The 21,729-nt window shown below is 43.3% G+C and overlaps 1 protein-coding gene across 5 annotated transcripts in view; it reads left to right on the top strand.

Moving 5' to 3' along the window:
• The window catches only part of LOC120058222 (myosin light chain kinase, smooth muscle-like), an 89,865-nt gene that overhangs the window by 19,570 nt on the left and 48,566 nt on the right, over positions 1-21,729 (top strand). For all 5 annotated transcript variants that reach the window (XM_039006721.1, XM_039006716.1, XM_039006719.1 and 2 more), the window contains 8 exons: positions 10,303-10,510; positions 11,925-11,970; positions 16,717-16,882; positions 17,156-17,321; positions 17,557-17,578; positions 17,739-18,310; positions 19,792-19,995; positions 21,123-21,257. In XM_039006721.1, coding sequence (XP_038862649.1) covers positions 10,303-10,510; positions 11,925-11,970; positions 16,717-16,882; positions 17,156-17,321; positions 17,557-17,578; positions 17,739-18,310; positions 19,792-19,995; positions 21,123-21,257 — 1,519 coding nt within the window. The remainder of the gene's footprint in view (positions 1-10,302; positions 10,511-11,924; positions 11,971-16,716; positions 16,883-17,155; positions 17,322-17,556; positions 17,579-17,738; positions 18,311-19,791; positions 19,996-21,122; positions 21,258-21,729) is intronic.

Genomic DNA, 21,729 nt, shown 5'->3' on the forward strand with positions numbered 1-21,729 from the left:
TTATCAGGCATGTGCAGAGTAATATTGTCCATAACTATAATGCATATCGACCAATCAGCATCCAAGATTCAAACTAGGGCTGTCCCTAATAAAAAATATATAATCGTAGTCGATCGAGAGTCGTCTGTTCTTTCGACCAATCGTTTGGTCAAAATGTTTATATATGTAAAACTGCATGTTTAGACACACCCTATGATTTGAATAAAATCAACTATATGTAAGCTACTGATCTTGTCTGATGCTTTAAGCACTGAAATAAGAAATTAAGACACACAAATTACTAAAGAGTGAGCCAGAGATCAATATAGTCTAACAAGAAGAAGAAAAACCTGTTCTGACCCCCCCCCCCCTGCTGCCCTCTGCTGCTGGCCTATGCAGATTATGCTATTAAGCTCCTGAAGTTGCCTGTAATAGGCTACACCAGCGGTCTACAACCTTTTCCATTTGGAGTACCAAGTTCTCGTACCATTGCTACTGATCTGCGGGCCAGTTATGATTTTCATAAGCACATTTTCATGGAACAGTTTAATATAATTTCTAATAAAGTCTTCATATTTCAGAATCAATGTCAAATGATTAATCAAAATTATATCTAAATGTAAAATTAACTTCTGTCTGCAAAGGACTTGAAACATTGTATCAATTATTAACTTGCTAGCAACATTGTATAAAATATTCTGGGCCCTCAGTTTCCTGCGCCAGTGACCTCCTGACAGATCGACACAGCTGTAGGCTATTTGCGCAAGGGCTAAGAAGTAATCAGGCTGTGTTGAGGAACTATTCTCATCCTCAATTGATGTAAAAACTTTTGTTTACTTGCTGTATGAGGTGAAGAAAAAATGACTTTGAGAAGCTAAAACAATCAGAAATAGTATTAGATCCCCAATGGGCACATTTATCAAATTTTATTTGTCACATGCACCGAATACAACAGGTGTGGACCTAACAGTGAAATGCTTACTTACAAGCCCTTAACCAACTGCAGTTTTAAGAAAATACCTAAAACAAAGTAAGAGATGAAAGTAACAAATAATTAAAGAGCAGCAGTAAAATAACAATAGCGAGGCTTTATACAGGGGGTACCGGTGTCGAGGTAATATGTACATGTAGGTTGAGTTAAAGTGACTATGCATAGATAATAACAGAGTAGCAGCAGTGTAGAAGAGGGGGGGGGGCAATGCAAATAGTCTGGCTAGCCATTTGAAGAAATTGTTCAGGAGTCTTATGGCTTGGGGGTAGAAGCTGTTTAGAAGCCTCTTGGACCTAGACTTGGCGCTCCGGTACCGCTTGCCGTGCGGGAGGCAGAGAGAACAGTATGACTAGGGTGGCTGGAGTCTTTGACAATTTTTAGTGTCTTCCTTGGACACCGCCTGGTATAGAGGTCCTGGATGGCAGAAAGCTTGGCCTCAGTGATGTACTGGGCCATGATAGTTGGTGATGTGGACGCCAAGGAACTTGAAGCTCTCAACCTGCTCCACTGCAGCCCCATCAATGAGAATGGGGGCATGCTCGGTCCTCCTTTTCCTGTAGTCCACAATCAGCTCCTTTGTCTTGATCACGTTGAGGTCTCTGACCACCTCCCTATAGGCTGTCTCATCGTTGTCGGTGATCAGGCCTACCGCTGTTGCGTCATCGACAAACTTAATGATGGTGTTGGAGTTGTGCCTGGCCGTGCGGTCATGAGTGAACAGGGAGTACAGGAGGGGACTGAGCACGCACCCCTGAGGGGCCCCCGTGTTGAGGATCAGCGTGGCAGATGTGTTGTTACCTACCCTTACCACCTGGGGGCGGGCTGTCAGGAAGTCCAGGATCCAGTTGTAGAGGGAGGTGTTTAGTCCCAGGGTCCTTAGTTTAGTGATTAGAGCTTTGGGGGCACTATGGTGTTGAACGCTGAGCTGTAGTCAATGAATAGCATTCTCACAGGTGTTCCTTTTGTCCAGGTGTGAAAGGGCAGTGTGGAGTGCAATAGAGATTGCATGATCTGTTGGGGCGGTATGCAAATTGGAGTGGGTCTAGGGTTTCTGGGATGATGGTGTTGATGACCAGCCTTTTCAAAGCACTTCATGGCTGCAGACGTGAGTGCTACGGATCAGTAGTCATTTAGACAGGTTACCTTAGTGTAACGCGCAGGCCTGGTAGCCTGTTTCTGTGGGTAATCAAGTGTGTGTCCTTACTCATGAGCGCTCCAAACAAGACAATGAATAACTTGATTCCTTGTAAATGAAGTGAAATAAACCAAAACGTTTTTCTCACAACTGTAGCCTAGGTTGTGCGCTCTGCATGAAGCTGTTTGAGAGAATTCCAAGAGTGTGCAAAGCTGTCTACAAGGCAAAGGGTGGCTACTTTAAAGAATCTCAAATATAAAATATATTTAGATTTGTTTAACACTTTTTTGGGGGGGGGGGTCACTACATTACTTCCATATGTGTTATTTCATAGTTTTGATGTCTTCACTATTATTCTACAATGTAGAAAATATAAAAAATAAAGAAAATTAGTAGGTGTGTCCAAACCTTTGGCTGGTACTGTACATAATATGTATCTCATACTCTCAGGCTACTGTATATTTGCCACTACTCGACAAAAAAAATCTTGGTCGACCAACATCCTATCGACCAAACAATCGACCAGTCGACTAAATGGGGTCAGCCCTAATCCAAACTGTTTTACTTTTTTATTTTTTTATTTAAGGTTGTTCTGAAACCAGCCAGTGCTCTTAGCTAAGATGCAATGAGACTGTAAAAATCTCCCCTATTTTCAACTTTGTCCGGGTTCTCAAATTGACCATCTTTGCGTATGTGTAGCCGTCAATGAGCTTCCACATTCCGTAGATTTTGCCTCTCGAATGTCTCATGGTGCTCTGATTACTCTCGCTGCCCACAAACCCTTGTGGTCTGCTCCTAAAACACAGCGGGTAAGGCAGAGGAAATTGAAATGATAAATGCTGCTGCAGAACCTGCCACTGCTGTCTGGAGCCAGGGCTGGAGCCAGGGAAGCTGCAGGAGTATGAAGCTGAAAGCCTGGGACTGCTGAGTGAGTTGGAGAGGAGAACTGGACTGGCTTTGTGTCTAGCCACTGTACCTCAGACGCTCTGTCAGAATCCATTTAGCTGTGGTCACAGATGCTTAACACCACAGAGCACCACACGTCCACCGAGTCCAGGTTAACAGTGGCCAAAATAGCTGCTTGCCTTGAGTTAGCCTTGCTTCTACAACAACACTAGGACCAGGCTGAAGGCCATAGCAGTGATGTCATGGTTTGAGTATTTGATGAAAAACATTGTTAAACCCACTGCAGGTTCTTGATTGTTAGATAAATATACTACCTTGTTTAGCTTTTATATACAGACTTGTTACATACATAGTTGATAACATGTGTGGACCACCACTGCTACCTGTAGTGCTCCACATGTCTAAATCACTCACACAGGAAACTTACCGCTCCTCTCTGCGTCACCCTAATCTACGGGTTTATTTTCATTTGTCTAGAAATGTATTTAAGATCTTAACAGATTCCAGTTGTATTGGATGAAATGTGAATAGGGGAAAAATCATAAGGATCCTATTTATGGTTGCAAAATTCTGGTTACTTCCCCCCCCAAATTCCCAGGTATTCCAGAAATCCTGGTTGGAGGATTCCAGATTTCCTGCTTAGTTCTTTCGGATTCCTGGAATCTTCCAACTGGGATTTCTGGAATACCTGGGAATTTGGGGAAAGTTTCCCTAGATCCAAGTAAGTCTCACCCTCATAATTCCCATGCTAAAGGATACACAGTTCTGACAGCCATCATGACAGACTCTTGACATAATGTAAAGAAGCATGTCATTGAATTCCTCTGAAAACTTTGAGATGGCCTGAAAATAGCTGCACTGAGCAAGTCTGGTCATTGACAGCAATGCCTTTTTTCCCCCCCCTGAGTTCTTATATCGCTCCGATATCGGACGGTTATGATTTAATTTTTGGACTGTCTGTTTTGCCATTTATTCATGTTTTATTCAATGCGTTTCTATGGGCTATAGCAGTAAAGCAAATGGCTCAATTATACATTTTATGACCATCTTAAAACAATTCCATAGTAGTATATATTGCGATTTAAGGGCTTAGGCCTACAGGGGTTAAGTCTGGAGCCGTTTCCTGAGAGCATAGAACCAACTGTTGCATTTGAAGGGGCTCCAGTTTGGGGGAACTATTCTTGTAGAACCCCATTATAGCACTCTGGTCTGAGATACTGTAGGTTCATACATAGAGATCCTAATATGTAATTCTATGGGTTCATTTTGGGTATAGTCACCCATTGTGATAATGAAACTACTTTAAGTACAGCTAACTTGAATATCGTTAATAAAGCTTTACTGTAAAACAGATAATGGAAATACTTTCCCCAGGCGGACTGCTCGTCTGGGTCACTTCTGTTCTGGCACATTAACAGTATGGATAAAACGGTGTTATTTAAAGTTCCTAAACACAGACACCTGTGTCTGTTCCTCAGTTGCATTCCTGTGCTGCACATTGGCCCAACAATAACAATACCTTCAGCTCTAATTCTCTAGCTCTTTCTGTAACCTTTTACGGTTTTGGCGTTTTAACCTTCATACAGTAATATGTGTCTGATTCTAACACAATTTTGCATTTCCATTACCGCTAAATGTGAGACATTACTGTTGATATCAAACTAACAATCCAACAATCAACTAATGTATTTTGAAGGATGTGTATTTTTGTTTTGAAGACAGTCTAGTCTCTCCTCCTTACACATCACTTTGTAATCCTTTGTGAGTGATTGGTTGGTTGTGATGAGGGTGACATGCTTGTTAGGAGAGGAAGAGAGCCAGCAGTGCAGTGTCTGATTTAGTGCAGGCTGACTGTCCAGTGCTGAGCTGACCTGGGTTCAAATACTATTTGAAATCATTTCAAACACTTGATCTGTGCTTGATTGAGATTGCATGGCTTAATGGACCAATAAAATAGTCCCAAAACTAAACTCCGCCCATCTGCAACTCCAGGCAGGCTAGAGCAAATGCTCAAAGTATCTGAAAGAATTCAAATAGTATTTGAATCCAGGTCAGGTGCTGAGACAGTAGATCTATGGAATGCGTCTTCATAGGGATTAAAATATCTTAGTCTTGTGACTTGCTTCCTGAGGAATAGTTTTTTTCAGAGCTGCTGGAACAGAACCCAGTCAGCTCCAGTTCTGCTTGGATGAGCTGAAACAATGCAGAATGTATCTCCAACTGTTACATTTTGGGGAGTTTTACAGTAGTACCTGAAAATGTGACGGTGCGAAAACATGTTTGTGTGCTGTGAGAGAATCTTGGTGAAGGATTTTTTTTTTTTTTTTTTAAGGTTTGTGTGGGTACTGTATGTTCAACACCAACCCTAAGACGATAGGTTCTTTAGTATCGATGTGATGAAACACCTCCGACATCTGCCAGCCAAATGCTACAGGCACACACACACTTGAGGCGGCCTCCCACCACCTACGATTTACAGGCCATCAAAACAAGGGTATCAAGTGCACAGATGTTTCCCGGCTCCCAGGAGGAGGTAATGTGTCAGGGAGTTTGTTACTTGGTTCTGTTGCTGTCCCAGGCAGCATCCATCACTACTGAAGGCAAGATTCATCACCTCTCCTTGCGGCTGTGTCCCAAATGGCACCCCATTCCCTATATAGTGCACTACTGTTGACCAGGGCGTATAGGCAGTATAGTGTCGGGTGCCGTTCTTATGCTCGTCCAGATTGGAGACTTTTCAAATGTTCTGTGTCGCGTAGGGGAAACTTGATTTCTCTTGTCAGATCTGTGCATGTTCTACTCTAGTCGGTGTTTCAGCCCGATGCAGATGACCATATAGTATCTGTCCTGCTTCTGGAAGGAGTTAGGGTTGCAACTATTATTTGTCTCCGGTCTTGGCCCAGGGGAGCGACTGGCTCTGCTAGGTTTCATTGCAGAGGGATGTTGGTGCTGTCTCCTCTCTGTTGATGTTCAATGGACAAGAAAAACCAGAAGCTCTACCAGATCAGAGTTGGAGAACATTGATGTGTAAATCAGTGTCCTGTCTGGCTCAGTTGGTAGAGCATGGTGCTTGCAACGCCAGGGTTGTGGGTTCGATTCCTGCGGGGGGACCATTACGAAAATGTATGCACTCAGTACTGTAAGTTACTCTGGTAAAGAGCGTCTTCTAAATGACTTAAATGTATGTCAATGGCTGGTGCTTCAGGATTATTGATGTGGCATAATTGCATCCTCTCCTGAAAAGTATACAGGAAATGCATTCGTAATGTTTTTCCTTTGACAGAATAGCAAGTGAACCAGCCTAGTGTCACCATTTGAGGTTATCTGGTCCTGCTGCCTGTCATTTACAGTACATGGCCTTTCCCTTCCCGGCAGGCGTGGTTTTTGTCATGCTCCAGAGCCATGTTTTCAATAAGAGGGGATGCTCCTGTGAAGACAAGGAATGTCCACCAGCATGGAGGCAGGCGTCTGACATGCCTCTAGCCTCTCTCTCTCCCCCAGCCTCCTAGTCATTTATTGGCCTGCCAAGGGAAGAAGAATGCAATATTACATAATTACGAGCCAGTAGGAAAATATAGGGGGAACAGCATGCGAGGGAGGCTCCATGTTAACTCTGTGAAAGGTATGCTGCCAGAAACCTGGTGGTGGTTGAAAGTGCTCGCCTATTGAAAGCAGATGTGGACCACTGCTAGGCTATTCCTACACGGCTCCACCCTTTTTCACCGCTCAGCTCACTTCTCTAACCAGTGTTGGAGAAGAGGCCATCTTTCTTCTTCTGCTGGTTACATTCAAATGTTACATTGGTTAATGGTGTCCATTGGCTACATTTTGAAGGCCTTCTTCCTCGTCTCATCCATCCACTGGCCATTGTTAGGAACGGTAGTTAAACACTGGTGATTGTCTCTTGCATGTGTAATTCATAGCAGCTATTTGGCAGTGTGGCTTGACAGTGTCAGTGAAGCCAGGAAAAATACAAGGTTGATGTGATGGAGACATCAGGTTGTTTCAATGTTGATACAATCAGTTAAATACTTCATTATTTTCCTTCCAATGGAATGTTAGCTCAGGACTAAACATTAACTCCGTGTCCTTAGGTGATGTGGGATTCCTCACCATCATGTAGACAGTGGCTATTCACAGCACTGGGAGAGTCAACTTATTGATCACTCAACATCATCAAATGACCAGACAATGCTCGGTTGTGGTGTTATCAGTTTTTCTGTCTGGGAATAGTGTGCCAATTTGGGACGCAAACATACTGTATTCTGACCCCATCCAGTGGTAGAAATCACAACTTTGTGTGATGTATGCTACGATGCAGGTGGGAATACATGAATAGGTTCTGATGAATGTCTGAGCAATAGCCAGTAGACAATTCTTCTCCTAGTTCTCCTAGAGTCTCCATCAGAGGCCAACGCCAGCAGTAATCCACTACAGGTGTCTTCCAGAATACGAAGTTGAAAAGTCATTCCGAGTACAAGGCATTTAGAGAACTACTGGGACAAATTAACCATAGGCCTATTTCTTGGGGAATGAAAAAGACCAGGGTTCGTCCCAAATAGCACCCTATTCTCCATATATGGCACTACTTTTTGACCAAAGCCCTGGTCTGAAGTAGTGCACTAAATAGGGAATAGGGTGCTATTTGGGATGTTTTTGATTTGGAGCAGCGACTGGTCTGAAGACACGAGGGATCAAAATGTCCTTTCTGGTTTCTTCACATGGAAACGGTGGTAGTGGTGCCTACATGATTAAACGAACAAACTTTGCAGCTTCCCTTTAATCAGTTTCTCTCTTCATTACGAGGGGATTTCACTGTCAAGGCTGCTTTTATCCCGTAAGTATTAGCCTTGTTATAGCAAGTAGTACCCTTGTTGTGGTGATACATTGGGCTCCAGTAGCATGACTCAACAAGAACTAGAGAGAATGTTCCTTGCTTTGTTCCCTTTTTACTTGTCTTCTTCTTGCACTCTTGGGTATTTTGGTAGTCTTTAGAAGCTAGGTTTGTATGTTCTGTTTGTATGTTCTGTTCTGGTTGTTTTCAACCCGTTTTCTCTTGGTACTTGTGTCTGTTTTCTGGCATGTAGAAACTTGACTTGGTGTGTAAACAACCCAGTGTTTTTCCTATACTCAGCATGTCAACTTGCTCATTCAGGATGTTTGAGGCCCAGAGATGACCACAAGAAGCTTTAGGAATGAGAAGTCCGAAGTCTGCTCAATTTCTGTGGCACTGAGCCTCAAGCAGCTGAGTTTTCAAGGAAATGCCAGTGTCTGTTTGATTTAATAACGACTTTAATACTGCTATTTTTGGGCAAGCCTTCGGAGAACTGGGTACAACAGAGGTAATATTTGATTGAAACTGAGAGAGGCTAGTTTGACAGGCTGGAATGTGAGTGGTCGATTAAAGAGCGAGGCTGGACCTGTGCTTTTTTAGCTCGCCTCAGAGTTTTGGGTGGCATACGGAGTCATTCTATTCTCTACGAGCAGTCGAGCCTTATTCATTTGTATGTTCAATCTGAAATCCGTTGCAGTGGTTAACAATTTCCATTTCTCGTTAGTTTTTCTGTTAATTCAGAACAAGTTGTCTTTGCGAGGGGCTTGTAATTGCAGAGTTTGGGTTTACTGTGGTTCTCCTCCGAAATACAATGTTTAAAGTCCCCAGGGTTCAAGACGAGGATTGTTGGCATGCCACCAGTGGAAACAGAGTGTGCCCATCCCTTGTCCTTATTAGCTGTGGCCTCTGCCTGCAGATTTGTGATGCTTCAAAGATTTCGGAGAAAACAAGCTGTAGTGAGATTAGGGAAGTCAACTAGAACTGAGATGAATCAGAGAAAGGTGGGAAGCTCCTTTCAGAGATATGGTGAAAGTTAGAGGTGTTTAACAGATCTTCTGTACCTGTTCATTTTTGCTAGTTAACTTCCTGTGCTGTTTCAGCATCAGTTGTACTCCACTCTTGACAAGTGGCGTGATGAGTGATGGCTACTGACCTGGGCCATGTCGGAAAAAGAGCATTGAGAGAATTGAAATGTCGGAAAGGACTAAGAACTTGAGTTATGCACTAAGAAAAAGGAATGAAGTTGAGGAAATTAGGTTTAGTTGGAAACCAGAACACAGAGATAATAAAACAATGTGTTTTTTTGTATTCCAGGAAGTAGGAACCGTTAAGGGTAATCAGTAGCTTTCCATTTCGCTTGCTAGTTACTGATATCAATGTTTATCATTTTGTGTTTTTGTAAATATCATAGTTTGCCGTGTCCATTTGTTTCTACATCTAATTATTGATTTGTATCCGCTTTAATTAGGCTATGTGCCACAGATTGTCAGTTTCACACAACCAGTGAGTTCCTGTGCTCCGACTCCAATTGTATTGAGAAGATTATGTTAATGAAAAGGGTGGAAGTGAACACACTATGCTTTTGTGGCCACATAGAGATTGTCATGGAGCTGGTGTCAGTCCATGCCCTAATATTTTGACCTGCTCATTAAAATCCAGTCATTGCTTATGGAAACTGTTTATTGATTATGATAGTGTTATGTTCATGGGAATGTGATACATGCACTGTGGACAAAACATTAGGAACACCTTCCTAATATTGAGTTGCAGCCCTCCCTTTTGGCCTCAGAACAGCCTCAATTTGTCGTGGCATGGACTCTACAAGGTGTCAAATGTTCCACAGGGATGCTGGCCCATGTTGACTCCAGTGCTTCCCACTGTTGTCAAGTTGGCTGGATGTCCATTGGGTGGTGGGACATTATTGATGCACACGGGAGACTGTTGAGCGTGAAAAACTTGGCAGCTTTGCAGTTCTTGACACACTCAAATCGGTCTGCCTGGCACCTACTATCATACCCTCTTCAAAGGCACTTGAATCTTTTGTCTTGCTCATTCACCCTCTGAATGGCACACATACACAATCCATGTCTCAATTGTCTCAAACCTTCTAAATCCTTCTTTAACCAGTCTCCTCCCCTTCATCTACACCGAGTGGATTTAACAAGAGACATCAACAAGGGATCATAGCTTTCACCTGGATTCACCTGGTCAGTCTATCACGGAAAGCGCGTATTGTACATACTGTCCTCACTGTAAATCCTCACTGTAAATAAACGCCTCTTCCTGGCCATTGCAGCGCTACCAACTTCTATGCTTCCTCACTGAGGAATCCACCGTGCCACTTCACAGGGATATTAGTGCTGATGTTAACCGTATCAACTGTTTTGTTTCAACCAGGACCATTAACCACTGATGCTCTGTGTTAAAATCCACTGAGGTACATCCATCTATCCCCAGGTGAGAGGATACCCTGAGCCCCAGGTCACGTGGTCCAGGAATGGGAAAGCGGTGATAGCTGGAGAGCGGTTCGTCATGGAACAGAGTAGCCGTGGAACCTTCAGCCTGGTGGTACACGGTGTCCAGGAGGAGGATGCAGGGCGTTACACATGTGAGGCTGTCAACGATGCTGGGAGCCGCCAGGTCACAGTGGAGATCACTATAGAAGGTACAGCCGCAGCTGTCCAATAAAACTTTGTCCCAAATGGCACTCATTCCCTATATAGTGCATTACTTTTGACCAGAGCCTGCAATAGACCTCTGTCCAAACGTTGTGTGCTATATAGGGAACAGGGTGCTATTTGGAAGGCAACCTAACACTCTCCATCAGCCAATCAGAAATAATAGAATGGTCTGTTGACAATTGGGCTCCCGAGTGGCACAGCGGTCTAAGGCACTGCATCTCAGTGCTAGAGGCGTCACTACAGACCCTGGTTCGATTCCAGGCTGTATCATAACTGACCGTGATTGGGAGTCCCATAGGGCGGCGCACAATTGGCCCAGCGTCATTAGGGTTTGGCCGGGGTAGGACGTCATTGTAAATAAGAATTTGTTCTTGATTGACTTGCCTATTTAAATAAAGGTTAAATACAAATAAATAATAATTGGGCAGGGTCCACAGCCTTTGTATCTCCTTTGAAATGTAGCATAGACAGTAGACTGGGAAATGTGCACGGCCTCAATACCTCATGTGAAATTAAACCAAGACTGCGCCAAGTATTTTTAATGGCACCGCATTTATTTTACTTCATAAAATATAAGACGTCCTGTCATACGTATTGTACATAGGCTTTTGTGCTATTCCCAAGTTATGTTTTTAACTCTATGTAATAGTAAGAATAAGGTTGAATACTAATTCTAATTCCCTGTTCAGAAGGAACTCATTAGAGTAACCGATGGCAAAGCCAGCAGAGGATTTGTCCCAAATGTCCCCCTATTCCCTATTACTGTATAGTGCACTACTTTTGACCAGAGCCCTATAAGCCCTGGTCAAAAGTAGTGCACTAAATAAGGAATCTGGTGCCATTTGGGATGCTGCCATTATAATATCCACATGGAAGGCTTCAGGAACTTTTTCTTCCTGTTAGCATAAGTGTTATTGGCACACTTTGATTTCCAAATTCCTTTGTGTATACCATGCCAGCTGTGCCTTTCGCATTTCCAATGTTTACACTGTGGATACTTACGTTACATTGTGCATGAAAGAGGCGGGCTGGCACCTACTACTTTCCATGGAGAAGTATGTAAACATTCAGACGTCCTCCACGTTCGTTAAGCTTTACAAGATCATAAACAGCTATTTAGGCACCTCTGGCTCACTGAACACTAACAGATACATATGGAGCATGACCTCTGTAACAAGGGGCCATTGCACTGAGATCTGAAGCATTCTTCAACACTGCACAGTGCACATTCATTTACACTCGTGCTGCTGGACTTGAACCAGCAATCTATTCTTTGTCTCCCCAATGGCACCCTATTCCTTATATAGTGCACTACTTAGGGAATAGGATGCCATTTGATTTGGGATGCACATGATGTTTCTTATTCCTTATCTGAGGCGTGTTTTCCATCTCTCATAGGGAACACAGGGAAGAAATCCAGCCTCCCGTCCTCCAGTAGAACAGGGTAAGGTATATGTGCTTGCGTCCCAAATGGCACCAAATTCCCTATATAGTGCACTACTTTTGACCAGAGCCCTATGCACCCTTGTCAAACGTAATGCACTATATAGTGAATAGGTTGCCATTTGGGGAGTATCCTTTCTTTGCAAATGGTGGCATCATGGGGGTGTTTAAATCAACCTTACTGTCCTGTTTCATCGTTCTGGCCATTTTTTATTTTCAGAATATTGTTCATCAAAATGTTATAAATGTTATAAATATGGCTGCGAATCCAACTTTTTCGGGATCTTTAGTCCGCTGCACTAAAAAGATCCGGAGCTTCCCGAAGCTTTTGCACGTGCGGATCACATTCTGCGCATGTGTATATTCTCTATGCGCAGAGAACCGGCTGCTCAGACGAACGGTAATAAAACGGTAATGGTGCTTGTTTAATAAAGTTAGATCAAAGCGGAATCAATGTATGCAACAGTGGCGGTCTGTGTCATTTAAGATTAGGGAGGACATTTTTTTTAATGAGATTGGCATTATTTCTATACAGCATATTGGATGACTGTCATTCATATTCCATTCACCCAGCTCAATGTAACATCGATAGGTTTGGGCTACTACATGATACTCAAATTTTCCCTATACCTATCGAGGTTGCTCCAACCTAGCCTACAAATTAAAGTTAAACACACACAAATTAAACAGGTCAAAAGTTATGGAACACCTATTCAAGGGTTTATCTTTATTTTTACTATTTTCTACAGTGTATAACTATGAAATAACACATATGGAATCATGTAGTAACCAAAAAAGTGTTAAACAAATGAAAAAATTGTTTTCTTCAAATAGCCACCCTGCTGCCTTCTGAGAATTCGTAGGCGATCGAATAAACCCCCACTTCCTTCCATTCTGCTAGCAAACGTGCAATCTTTGGAGAATAAAATAGATGACCTACGCACAAGATTAAACTATCAATGGGACATTCAAAACTGTAATATCTTATGCTTCACGGAGTCGTGGCTGAACAACGACACTATCAACATACAGCTGGCTGGTTATACGCCATACCGGCAGGATAGAACAGCGGCGTCTGGTAAGACAAGAGGCGGCTGGCTATGTATTATTGTAAATAACAGCTGGTGCACGATATTTAAGAAAGTCTCGAGCTATTGCTCACCTGAGGTAGAGTATCTCATGATAAGCTGTAGACCACACCATCTACCTAGAGATTTGTATCTGTATTTTTCGTAGCTTACATACCAACACAGAGGCTGGCATTAAGACAGCACTGAATGAGCTGTATTCCGCCATAAGCAAACAATAAAACGCTCACCTATAGGGAAAAAGGTAAGAGACCTGGCCATGTAGTGCCAGGACAACAACCTCTCCCTCAACGTGATCAAGACAAAGGAGATGATTGTGGACTACAGGAAAAAGATGACCCATTCTCATCGATGGGGCTGCAGTGGAGCAGATTTTGCGCTTCAAGTTCCTTGGTGTCCACATCACCAACAAGCTAACATGGTCCAAGCACACCAAGACAGTCGTGAAGACCTATTCCCCCTCAGGAGACTGAAAAGATTTGGCATGGGTCCTCAGATCCTCAAAAGGTTTTATAGCTGCACCATCGAGAGCATCTTGACTGGTTGCTTCACTGCCTGGTATGGCAACTGCTCGGCCCATGACCGCAAGGCACTACAGAAGGTAGTGCGAACAGCCCAGTACATCACTGGGGCCAAGCTCCCTGCCATCCAGGACCTATATACCATGCGGTGTCAGAGGAAGGCCCTAAAAATTGTCAAAGACTCCAGCCACCCTAGTCATAGACTGTACTCTCTGCTACCGTACGGCAAGCGGTACCGGACCGCCAAGTCTAGGTACAAAAGGCTTCTAAACAGCTTCTACCCTCAAGCCATAAGACTCCTGAACACCTAATGAAATGGCTACCCGGACTATTTGCATTGCCCCCCCCCCCCCCCCTCCCCTCTTCCCCTCTTTTACACCACTGCTATTCTCTGTTGTTATCTATGCATAGACATTTTAATAACTCTATCTACATGTACATATTACCTCAACTAACTGTTGCCCCCGCAAATTGATCCTGTACCAGTACCCCCCGTGTAACGTCCTGACCAGAGTTCTTATGTGTTTTGCTTGTTTAGTGTTGGTCAGGACGTGAGCTGGGTGGGAATTCTATGTTGTGTGTCTAGTTCGTCTGTTTCTATGTTCAGCCTGATATGGTTCTCAATCAGAGACAGCTGTCAATCGTTGTCCCTGATTGAGAATCATATATAGGTGGCTTGTTTTGTGTTGGGGATTGTGGGTGGTTGTTTCCTGTCTTTGTGTTTTGTCTGCACCAGCAAGGACTGTGACGGTTAGTGTGTTTTGTCAGTTTGTATAGTGTTTTTGTTTTGTCTATTAAATTCATTATGTCTAATTACCACGCTGCACATTGGTCCTCTGATCCTTCTCGCCTCTCCTCGTCTGAGGAGGAGGACGAAGTAGACTGCCGTTACACCCCGTATATAGTCTCGCTATTGTTATTTTACTGCTGTTCTTCAATTACTTGTTACTTTTATTTCTTATTCTTATCCATATTTTTTTAACTGCATTGTTGGTTAGGGGCTCTTAAGTAAGCATTTCACTAAGGTCTACACCTGTTGTATTTGGCGCATGTGACTAATAAAATGTGTAAAAGTGTGAGTCTGCGTGTGTGAATGCTTGTATGTTTGTGTCGGTGCGTATGTAGTGTTTGAATGTGAGGGATTTGTGTGGGAGTGACAGTGTAGTGGGTGTGTATATATCAAGTCTAGTGTGTGTGCATAGCGTCAAGTGCAAGATAGTCAGTCCAGATAGTTTGGGTACTATTAATTGACTATTTAGCAGTCTGGTTATTTAGCTTCTACCCCCAAGCCATAAGACTGCTGTCTCGGAGCCTGTTGGTCCAAGAGCCGATGCTCCGATATTGTTTTCTGGACTGTAGCAGAGTGAACAATCTATGGCTTAGGTGGTTGGAGTCTTTGTCAATTTCAGTCATTCCTCTGTCACTGCCATTGCTCATCTATATATTTATATGTATATATTCTTAGTCTTTACTTAGATTTGTGTGCATTAAGTAGTTGTTGTGGAATTGTTAGATTACATATTGCAGCACTGTCGGAACTAGACGCACAAGCATTTCGCTACACTCGCAATAACATCTGCTAACCATGGGTACTGTATGTGACCAATAAAATTTGTTTTGATAATTATTCTGTCTCTTCCCAGCAAAATCTGCATAGCTGGGATGGTTGACTGCTGTCAATTTTTTGGTCCTTAAATTAAATAAACAAAGTATCACAATTTTCTTTAGACAATTTTGGTCTTTAATGCAGGGCCAACAGACATGTTCCTTACTTTTTCCCCCTTCCACTTGCCGCCTCCATTTTTGCGGTAATGCTGAAATAGTTATCATTTTGAGTAGAGCTGAAATGTCCATATTTTTGTTAGCTGCATGTGTGACAACTCCACCAGTCCTATTTATGATGTAATTTACAAAGATTATAACCAAAGATAAAGTTTTTTTTAAGCAATTAGTATATTTGAGTTTAACCATAATATTTGTTGTTTGTTCATTTTTTTCTGGTGGATTAAACTGAAATTGCAACCAACTTTCTATGGCTTGTTTTAAAAATAGCGATTATTTTCGAGATGATTTCATTTTCAAATAACCTAAAGTGAGAGATTGTAAAGCCCATTCCTGAACATGGGTTGACACATTCTTGCTAGAAAACCAGTTCGGGTTTTAAGTATAGCTTTTGTATGACTGAAGTCTTTAGTGAGAAGTGTAATGCTTTAATATTTAATCATTTTTGCTCTCCGAATTCATGTTCATTATAGAAATAGGCCCGTTTAATGTTGTCTGGCTTGCTGTTCCAAAGAAAAGAAAATGTTTTGCTCATATAATTAAAAAATAAGTTAAACAGGCAGATGACTAAAGAGTTAATCAGGGTGATTTTTCCACAAATAGAAAGGTCTTTTCCTTTTCACTGTAGCAAGATCTGTTTTTGCTAACTTTCTATTAAAATGTATTGTAGTGAGATCATTTCTTTGAATACCGAGTATGTCCACTTGACCGTCAGACCATTTTATTGGTAAACTACACGGTAATGTAAAAGTTACATTTTTTGGTGATCCGATACATATTATAAACTGAGTGGTTCGAGCCCTGATTGCTGATTGGCTGATAGTGGTATATCAGACCTTATACCACGGGTATGACAAAACATTTATTTGTACTGCTCTATGTTGGTAACCAGTTTATAATAGCAATAAGGAACCTCCGGGGTTTGTGGTATATGGCCAATATACCACACCCGCTCGTGCCTTATTGCTTAAATGTAGTACACATCATAATTTGGTTGTAATGCAGAGAGGTTAGAAAAACTATCTAGATCATCTATGAGGCTGTCGAAGGATCCAAGTTGTGGATTTAAAGTAAGGGGGGAGGTGTAACTCAATATTCGGAAGGTGTTCCTAAGGTTTGATAGACTCTGTACATGCGCAGAAGCTTCGGGAAGCTCCGGATCTTTTGAGTGCTGCAGATGAAAAATCCCAGAAAAGTCGGATCCGCAGCCCCTGCCTGTAAATATAGTCTGTCAGTCACTCATATTACTATATTAAGTCATTATTCAAATGGAATTTGTTTGTTCAAGTGGTGTGATTAAGCAGACACATATTTGGATGCTGAGGTAGTGAGTGGTTGTGTTTTCTCTGACTCCAGCGGGCGGTTTGGAGTGTCAACCATGGAGAGCATGCCCAGTATCTGGGGGGAGAGCCCCCCTAAGTTTGTGACAAGGCCCTCACGCATCTTTGTCCGAATGGGACAGAGTGGCAAGTTCTCTGCCAAAATCACAGGACGCCCACAGCCCCTGGTTACCTGGCTTAAGGTGAGATGGAACAGAGAGAAGGTTTAGTAATCTCAGTAACTTTCCCAAAATTCCCAGGTTTTCCAGAATTTTCCAAATTCCAGTTTTTTTATATTTTTTTGAATTAGGAGGGAATAAGCATGACATTTGGGAAAGTTAACATCTAGATTTCGCAACTCTGGTTAGAACAGAGATGGTGTATTGTCTTTCAAACATGTAGGATGGTGAGTCTTAATCTCTGACATCTCTCTCTCTCCCACTTTGTCACTTTTTCTCTTTGATGGGTGTCCACAGGGAGATGAAGAGCTTCATACTTCTCCCCACTTCAACATGTTTGAGAAGTCGGGAATCCACTTCCTGGAGATCCGAGACGTGTGTGTGGACGATGCAGGAATGTACACCTGCTCTGTGGCCAACAGTGCTGGGAAGGCCACAGCTACAGCAGAGCTGAATGTTCAGGGTAAGATACTGCAGCCATCAACACACAGCCTGTGTCCCAAATAGCACCTTTCCCCTTTTGTAGTGCACTTCTTTTGACTAGGGTCCACTATATAGGGTGCCATTTGGGACACATCCATGAGTGCTATAACTTCACAGTAAATCATCAGCATTGCCAGTTCTGAATATCAAGTTATATTTGGGACTTTTTTTGCTGTATTTGAGAGGAAATTTAGTGTGCATCCTTTCCTTTTTAGGTTCAGGCAGTGAGGCTGGCATGTGAGTATGTATCTCATACCATTCCCTGCATTGTAATATTACTAACTGTGTGATTACATGAGCAATTATTTTCATGATGTATACATTTCCACCAAATAATTCCACAAGAATTTCTCTACAGTTAAATATTCAATCCTTTGACAATGTGTTACCTCTACAGCCTTGGTCCCTCTGCTCTGGTGGCCCCTGTCCCAAAGACAACTGACTCACCCGAAGTCAAGCACACAAGTAACGGCCTGCTCGCTGACCGGCGTTCACCTACCAAGACAGGAGACAGGACTGAGACCAGAGAGAGACTCACCACACTCACCAGGGAGACCAAAGACAGCACAGAGCTGACCAAAGCAACATGGAAGGCCACCATGGCGTCTCCCAAGCCCCCTGCAGACCTGCCGGATGAGGCCCCTAGAAAGCCTGGGGTGGCAACCTCAAAGGCTTCCAGCTCCACCACTCTGCAACACCATCTAAGAGGCCAGGGGGCTGCTAGGTCCAGCCCAGACCCACACAACAGAGCCCCTGAGAGGGATACAAGGGATAGGGTGAAGACCCCCCCAGTGGGAGTCCAGAGCCCCCCACAGCCATCTCCAGAGCCCACTAGAGAGACGAGAAGGCAGGCCAGAGAGAGCAGGTCAGCGAGGGTAGCAGTGACTGCCGGAGCTCCACCAAAATTTGACTCTGTACCTCAGAGCCAGGACACTAAAGAGGGGACCAAAGTCGCATTCAAATGCCAAGGTGATTCAAAACGTCTTATGGTGTATTATATTGAACAAAAATATAAACACAACATGTAAAGTGTTGCTCCCATGTTTCATGACCTGAAATAAAAGGTCCCAGAAATGTTCCTTGTGCACAAACATCTTATTCCTCTAAAATGTTGTGCAGAAATATGTTTACATCCCTGTTAGTGAGCATTTAACCTTTGCCAAGATAATCCATCCAACTGACAGGTGTGGCATATCAAAAAGGTGATTATACAGCATGATCATTACACAGGTGCACCTTGTGCTTGGGACAATAAGGCCACGCTAAAATGTGCAGTTTTGTCACTACACAATGCCACAGATGTCTCAAGTTCTGAGGCAGTGTGTAATTGGCATGCTGACTGTAGGAATGTCCACCAGAGCTGTTGCTAGAGAATTGAATGTTAATTTCTCTACCATGAGCCACCTCCAACTTTGTTTTAGAGAATTTGGCAGTACTGTACGTCCAACCGGCCTCACAACCATAGACCAAGTGTAACCATGCCAGCCCAGGACCTCCACATCCGGCTTCTTCACTTGCGGGATGGTCTGAGACCAGCCACCCGGACAGCTGATGAAACTGGGGTTTTGCACAACCGAAGAACTGTCAGAAACCGTCCCAGTGAAGCTCATCTGCATGCTCGTCGTCCTCATCAGGGTCTTGACCTTCAATGGTCACTGTCACACGGTTTCAACTGTACTGGGCAGGTGGCAGATGGTTTTCTGATGTCAACGTTGTGAACAGAATGCCCTATGGTGGTGGTGGGGTTATGGTATGGGCAGGCATAAGCCACGGACAACGAAAACAATTGCATTTTATTGATGGCAATTTGAATGCACAGAGATACCGTGACGTGATCCTGAGGCCCATTGTCATCCCATTCATCCGCCACCTCATGTTTCAGCATGATAATGCACGGCCCGTTGTTGCAAGGATCTGTACATAATTCCTGTAGGCTGAAAATGTCCCAGTTCTTCCATTGCCTGCATACTCACCAGACATGTCAACCGTTGAGCATGTTTGGGATGCTCTGGATCGACGTGTACGACAGCGTGTTCCAGTTCCGCCAATATCCAGCAACTTCACACAGCCATTGAACAGGAGTGGGAAAACATTCCAACGCCACAATCAACAGCCTGATCGACGCTATGTGAAGGAGATGTGTCGCGCTGCATGAGGCAAATGGTGGTCACACCAGATACTGACTGGTTTTCTGATCCACGCCCCTACTTTTTTTTGAAGGCATCTGTGACCAACAGATGCATATCTGTATTCCCAGTCATGTGAAATCCATAGATTAGGAATGAATTGATTTCAATTGACTGATTTCCTTATATGAACTGTAACTCTGTAAAATACTGTATGTATTTGTCATGTTTAGATGCACATTTTTGCCAGTTCACTAACAGTTCTTAGCTACTTTATTATTGCATATTTAACCCATTAAATTGACTGTTAATGTGCTCTTCCAGTCTCAGGTTCTCCCGTGGCTGGCCTGAGCTGGGTTAAAGATGGCTTCCCTTTGAGACCCAGAGCAGGGCTGAGCTTCCAGCAGGATGGTAACACTCACATCCTCACTGTGGACAACGTCCAGAAAAGGGACAGTGGGACGTACGGATGCACCATGACTACTAGCACCGGGAAGGTGTCCTCGACTTGGGACCTCACGGTCAAGAGTAAGTACTTAGCGTGGGTCCCAAATGGCACCCGATTTTCCCCCCAGCATTTCCCAATCCTGGTCCTGGGGACCCCAAGAGGTGCACATTTATATTTTTGCCCTAGCACCAGATATCTGATTTAAAATTATCAAAGCTTGATGAGCAGTTGATTATTTTAAATCAGGTGTGTTGTGCCAGGGAAGTAACTAAAATGTGCACCCCTTTGAGTCCCCAGGACCCGTAGGGCTCTGGTCAAAAGTGTTAGGACTTATTACTATACACATTGTGGCAGGAAATAAAGGAGAACGGGAGAGCAGCGTTGTTGGTTTTAATAGTGTGAACTAAGGCCCTTGTTGCGCAGAATATTTAATATAATATTAATATAGAATATTTCGCGTCATCCTTTTCATCTGACAGGTCTACGGTTGAAGGTACAATAGTTTAGACTTAATAGTCTCCGCAGTCTCCAGCTCTGCCTTTTGGGTAAATAAGCGTCTAGTTCATTTCCCCTGGCTGTCTTAATCAAAACACGATAATGATGAAGGCAGGCTAACTGAGGTGAGCACATTTGACTATTTCGTTTTTTGGGCTGAGTTCAACTAAAACGAGACACTGTTGCTATTGGACCTGTCCGAATAAGCTGTCTGCGGTCTTTAACCAAATAAAAGTTGGTTGTTTATTGAATGATAGTCAAAGTGAAACTGTTTTGATATCTGGTTATCTAGTTGGTGTTTTTGATATAATGTACTGGCACCAGTCTACAGTGATTTAATTTAGGGAGAGTCCAGAATTTGTTATCGCTTTTATTTTCAGTTTATTGTGCTTGAGATGAGCAGTCTTTTTGCTGGGAGTGTGTGTCCTCTAGACATGACTGCAACAATTCTTGTCTACCTATGCCCTCTACTGGAGAGAAGGAAAGATTGCAACTGGTCATACACCCAGTTTGCTAATACTGCGGTCGGTTGTCCCAAGTCAGAGTAGGTATTGTTTGCGGCAGGTACTTTAGGCCAAACACTGGGGTAAAGTCTTATGGTGGAAATGGGCCGTTAGACTGACCAGTACCACGCATTTCAAATGTAAGGCTCCAATGTAATACATTTAGGATGTATTCTTAATACTCTGTCTGTGTACTCCATCCCCTGCAGACCCACGGCTGGAGGGCAAGCCCCCTGCGTTCAGCACTGTCCTGAAGGGATGTTCAGTGAGTGAGGGCCAGGACTTCATTCTGCAGTGTTCAGTGGAGGGGGAGCCTCTACCTAATATCTTCTGGCTCCTAAACGGTGAGAGAGCCCGTCATTAAAACAATTTTACGTTTGACTTAGGAAATAGGTGCCTTGCTCAAGGGCACCACAGACAGATTTTTTTCACCTAATCGGCTCAGGGATTCAAACCAGCAATCTTTCGGTTACTGGCCCAACGCTCTTAAACCGCTAGGCTACCTGCCACCCTGCATCTCCCCCTGCAGTAACTAAGGATGCAAAATTCCAGTAACTTTCCCATAATTTCCAACTGGAATATCTGGGAAACCTGGGAATTTGCCGAAAATGACCGTAAATGTGCAACCCTAGCAGTAACAGTCACCATTGTCTGGTAGTTAACGTGTATCCATTATACCCACTAGAGGGGGGTGATAATCCTGTTTTTCAATGCTTTGCACCTCATTGGACGGACAGATGAAAATCCCTTCCACTCCTATGAAAAGTGAAGGATGAAGGGAGAAGTGGTAGGAATAACAAAAAGTCCCTGTACTCA

Source organism: Salvelinus namaycush, chromosome 13 (assembly GCF_016432855.1).
Source record: "Salvelinus namaycush isolate Seneca chromosome 13, SaNama_1.0, whole genome shotgun sequence".
Lineage (NCBI taxonomy): Eukaryota > Metazoa > Chordata > Actinopteri > Salmoniformes > Salmonidae > Salvelinus > Salvelinus namaycush.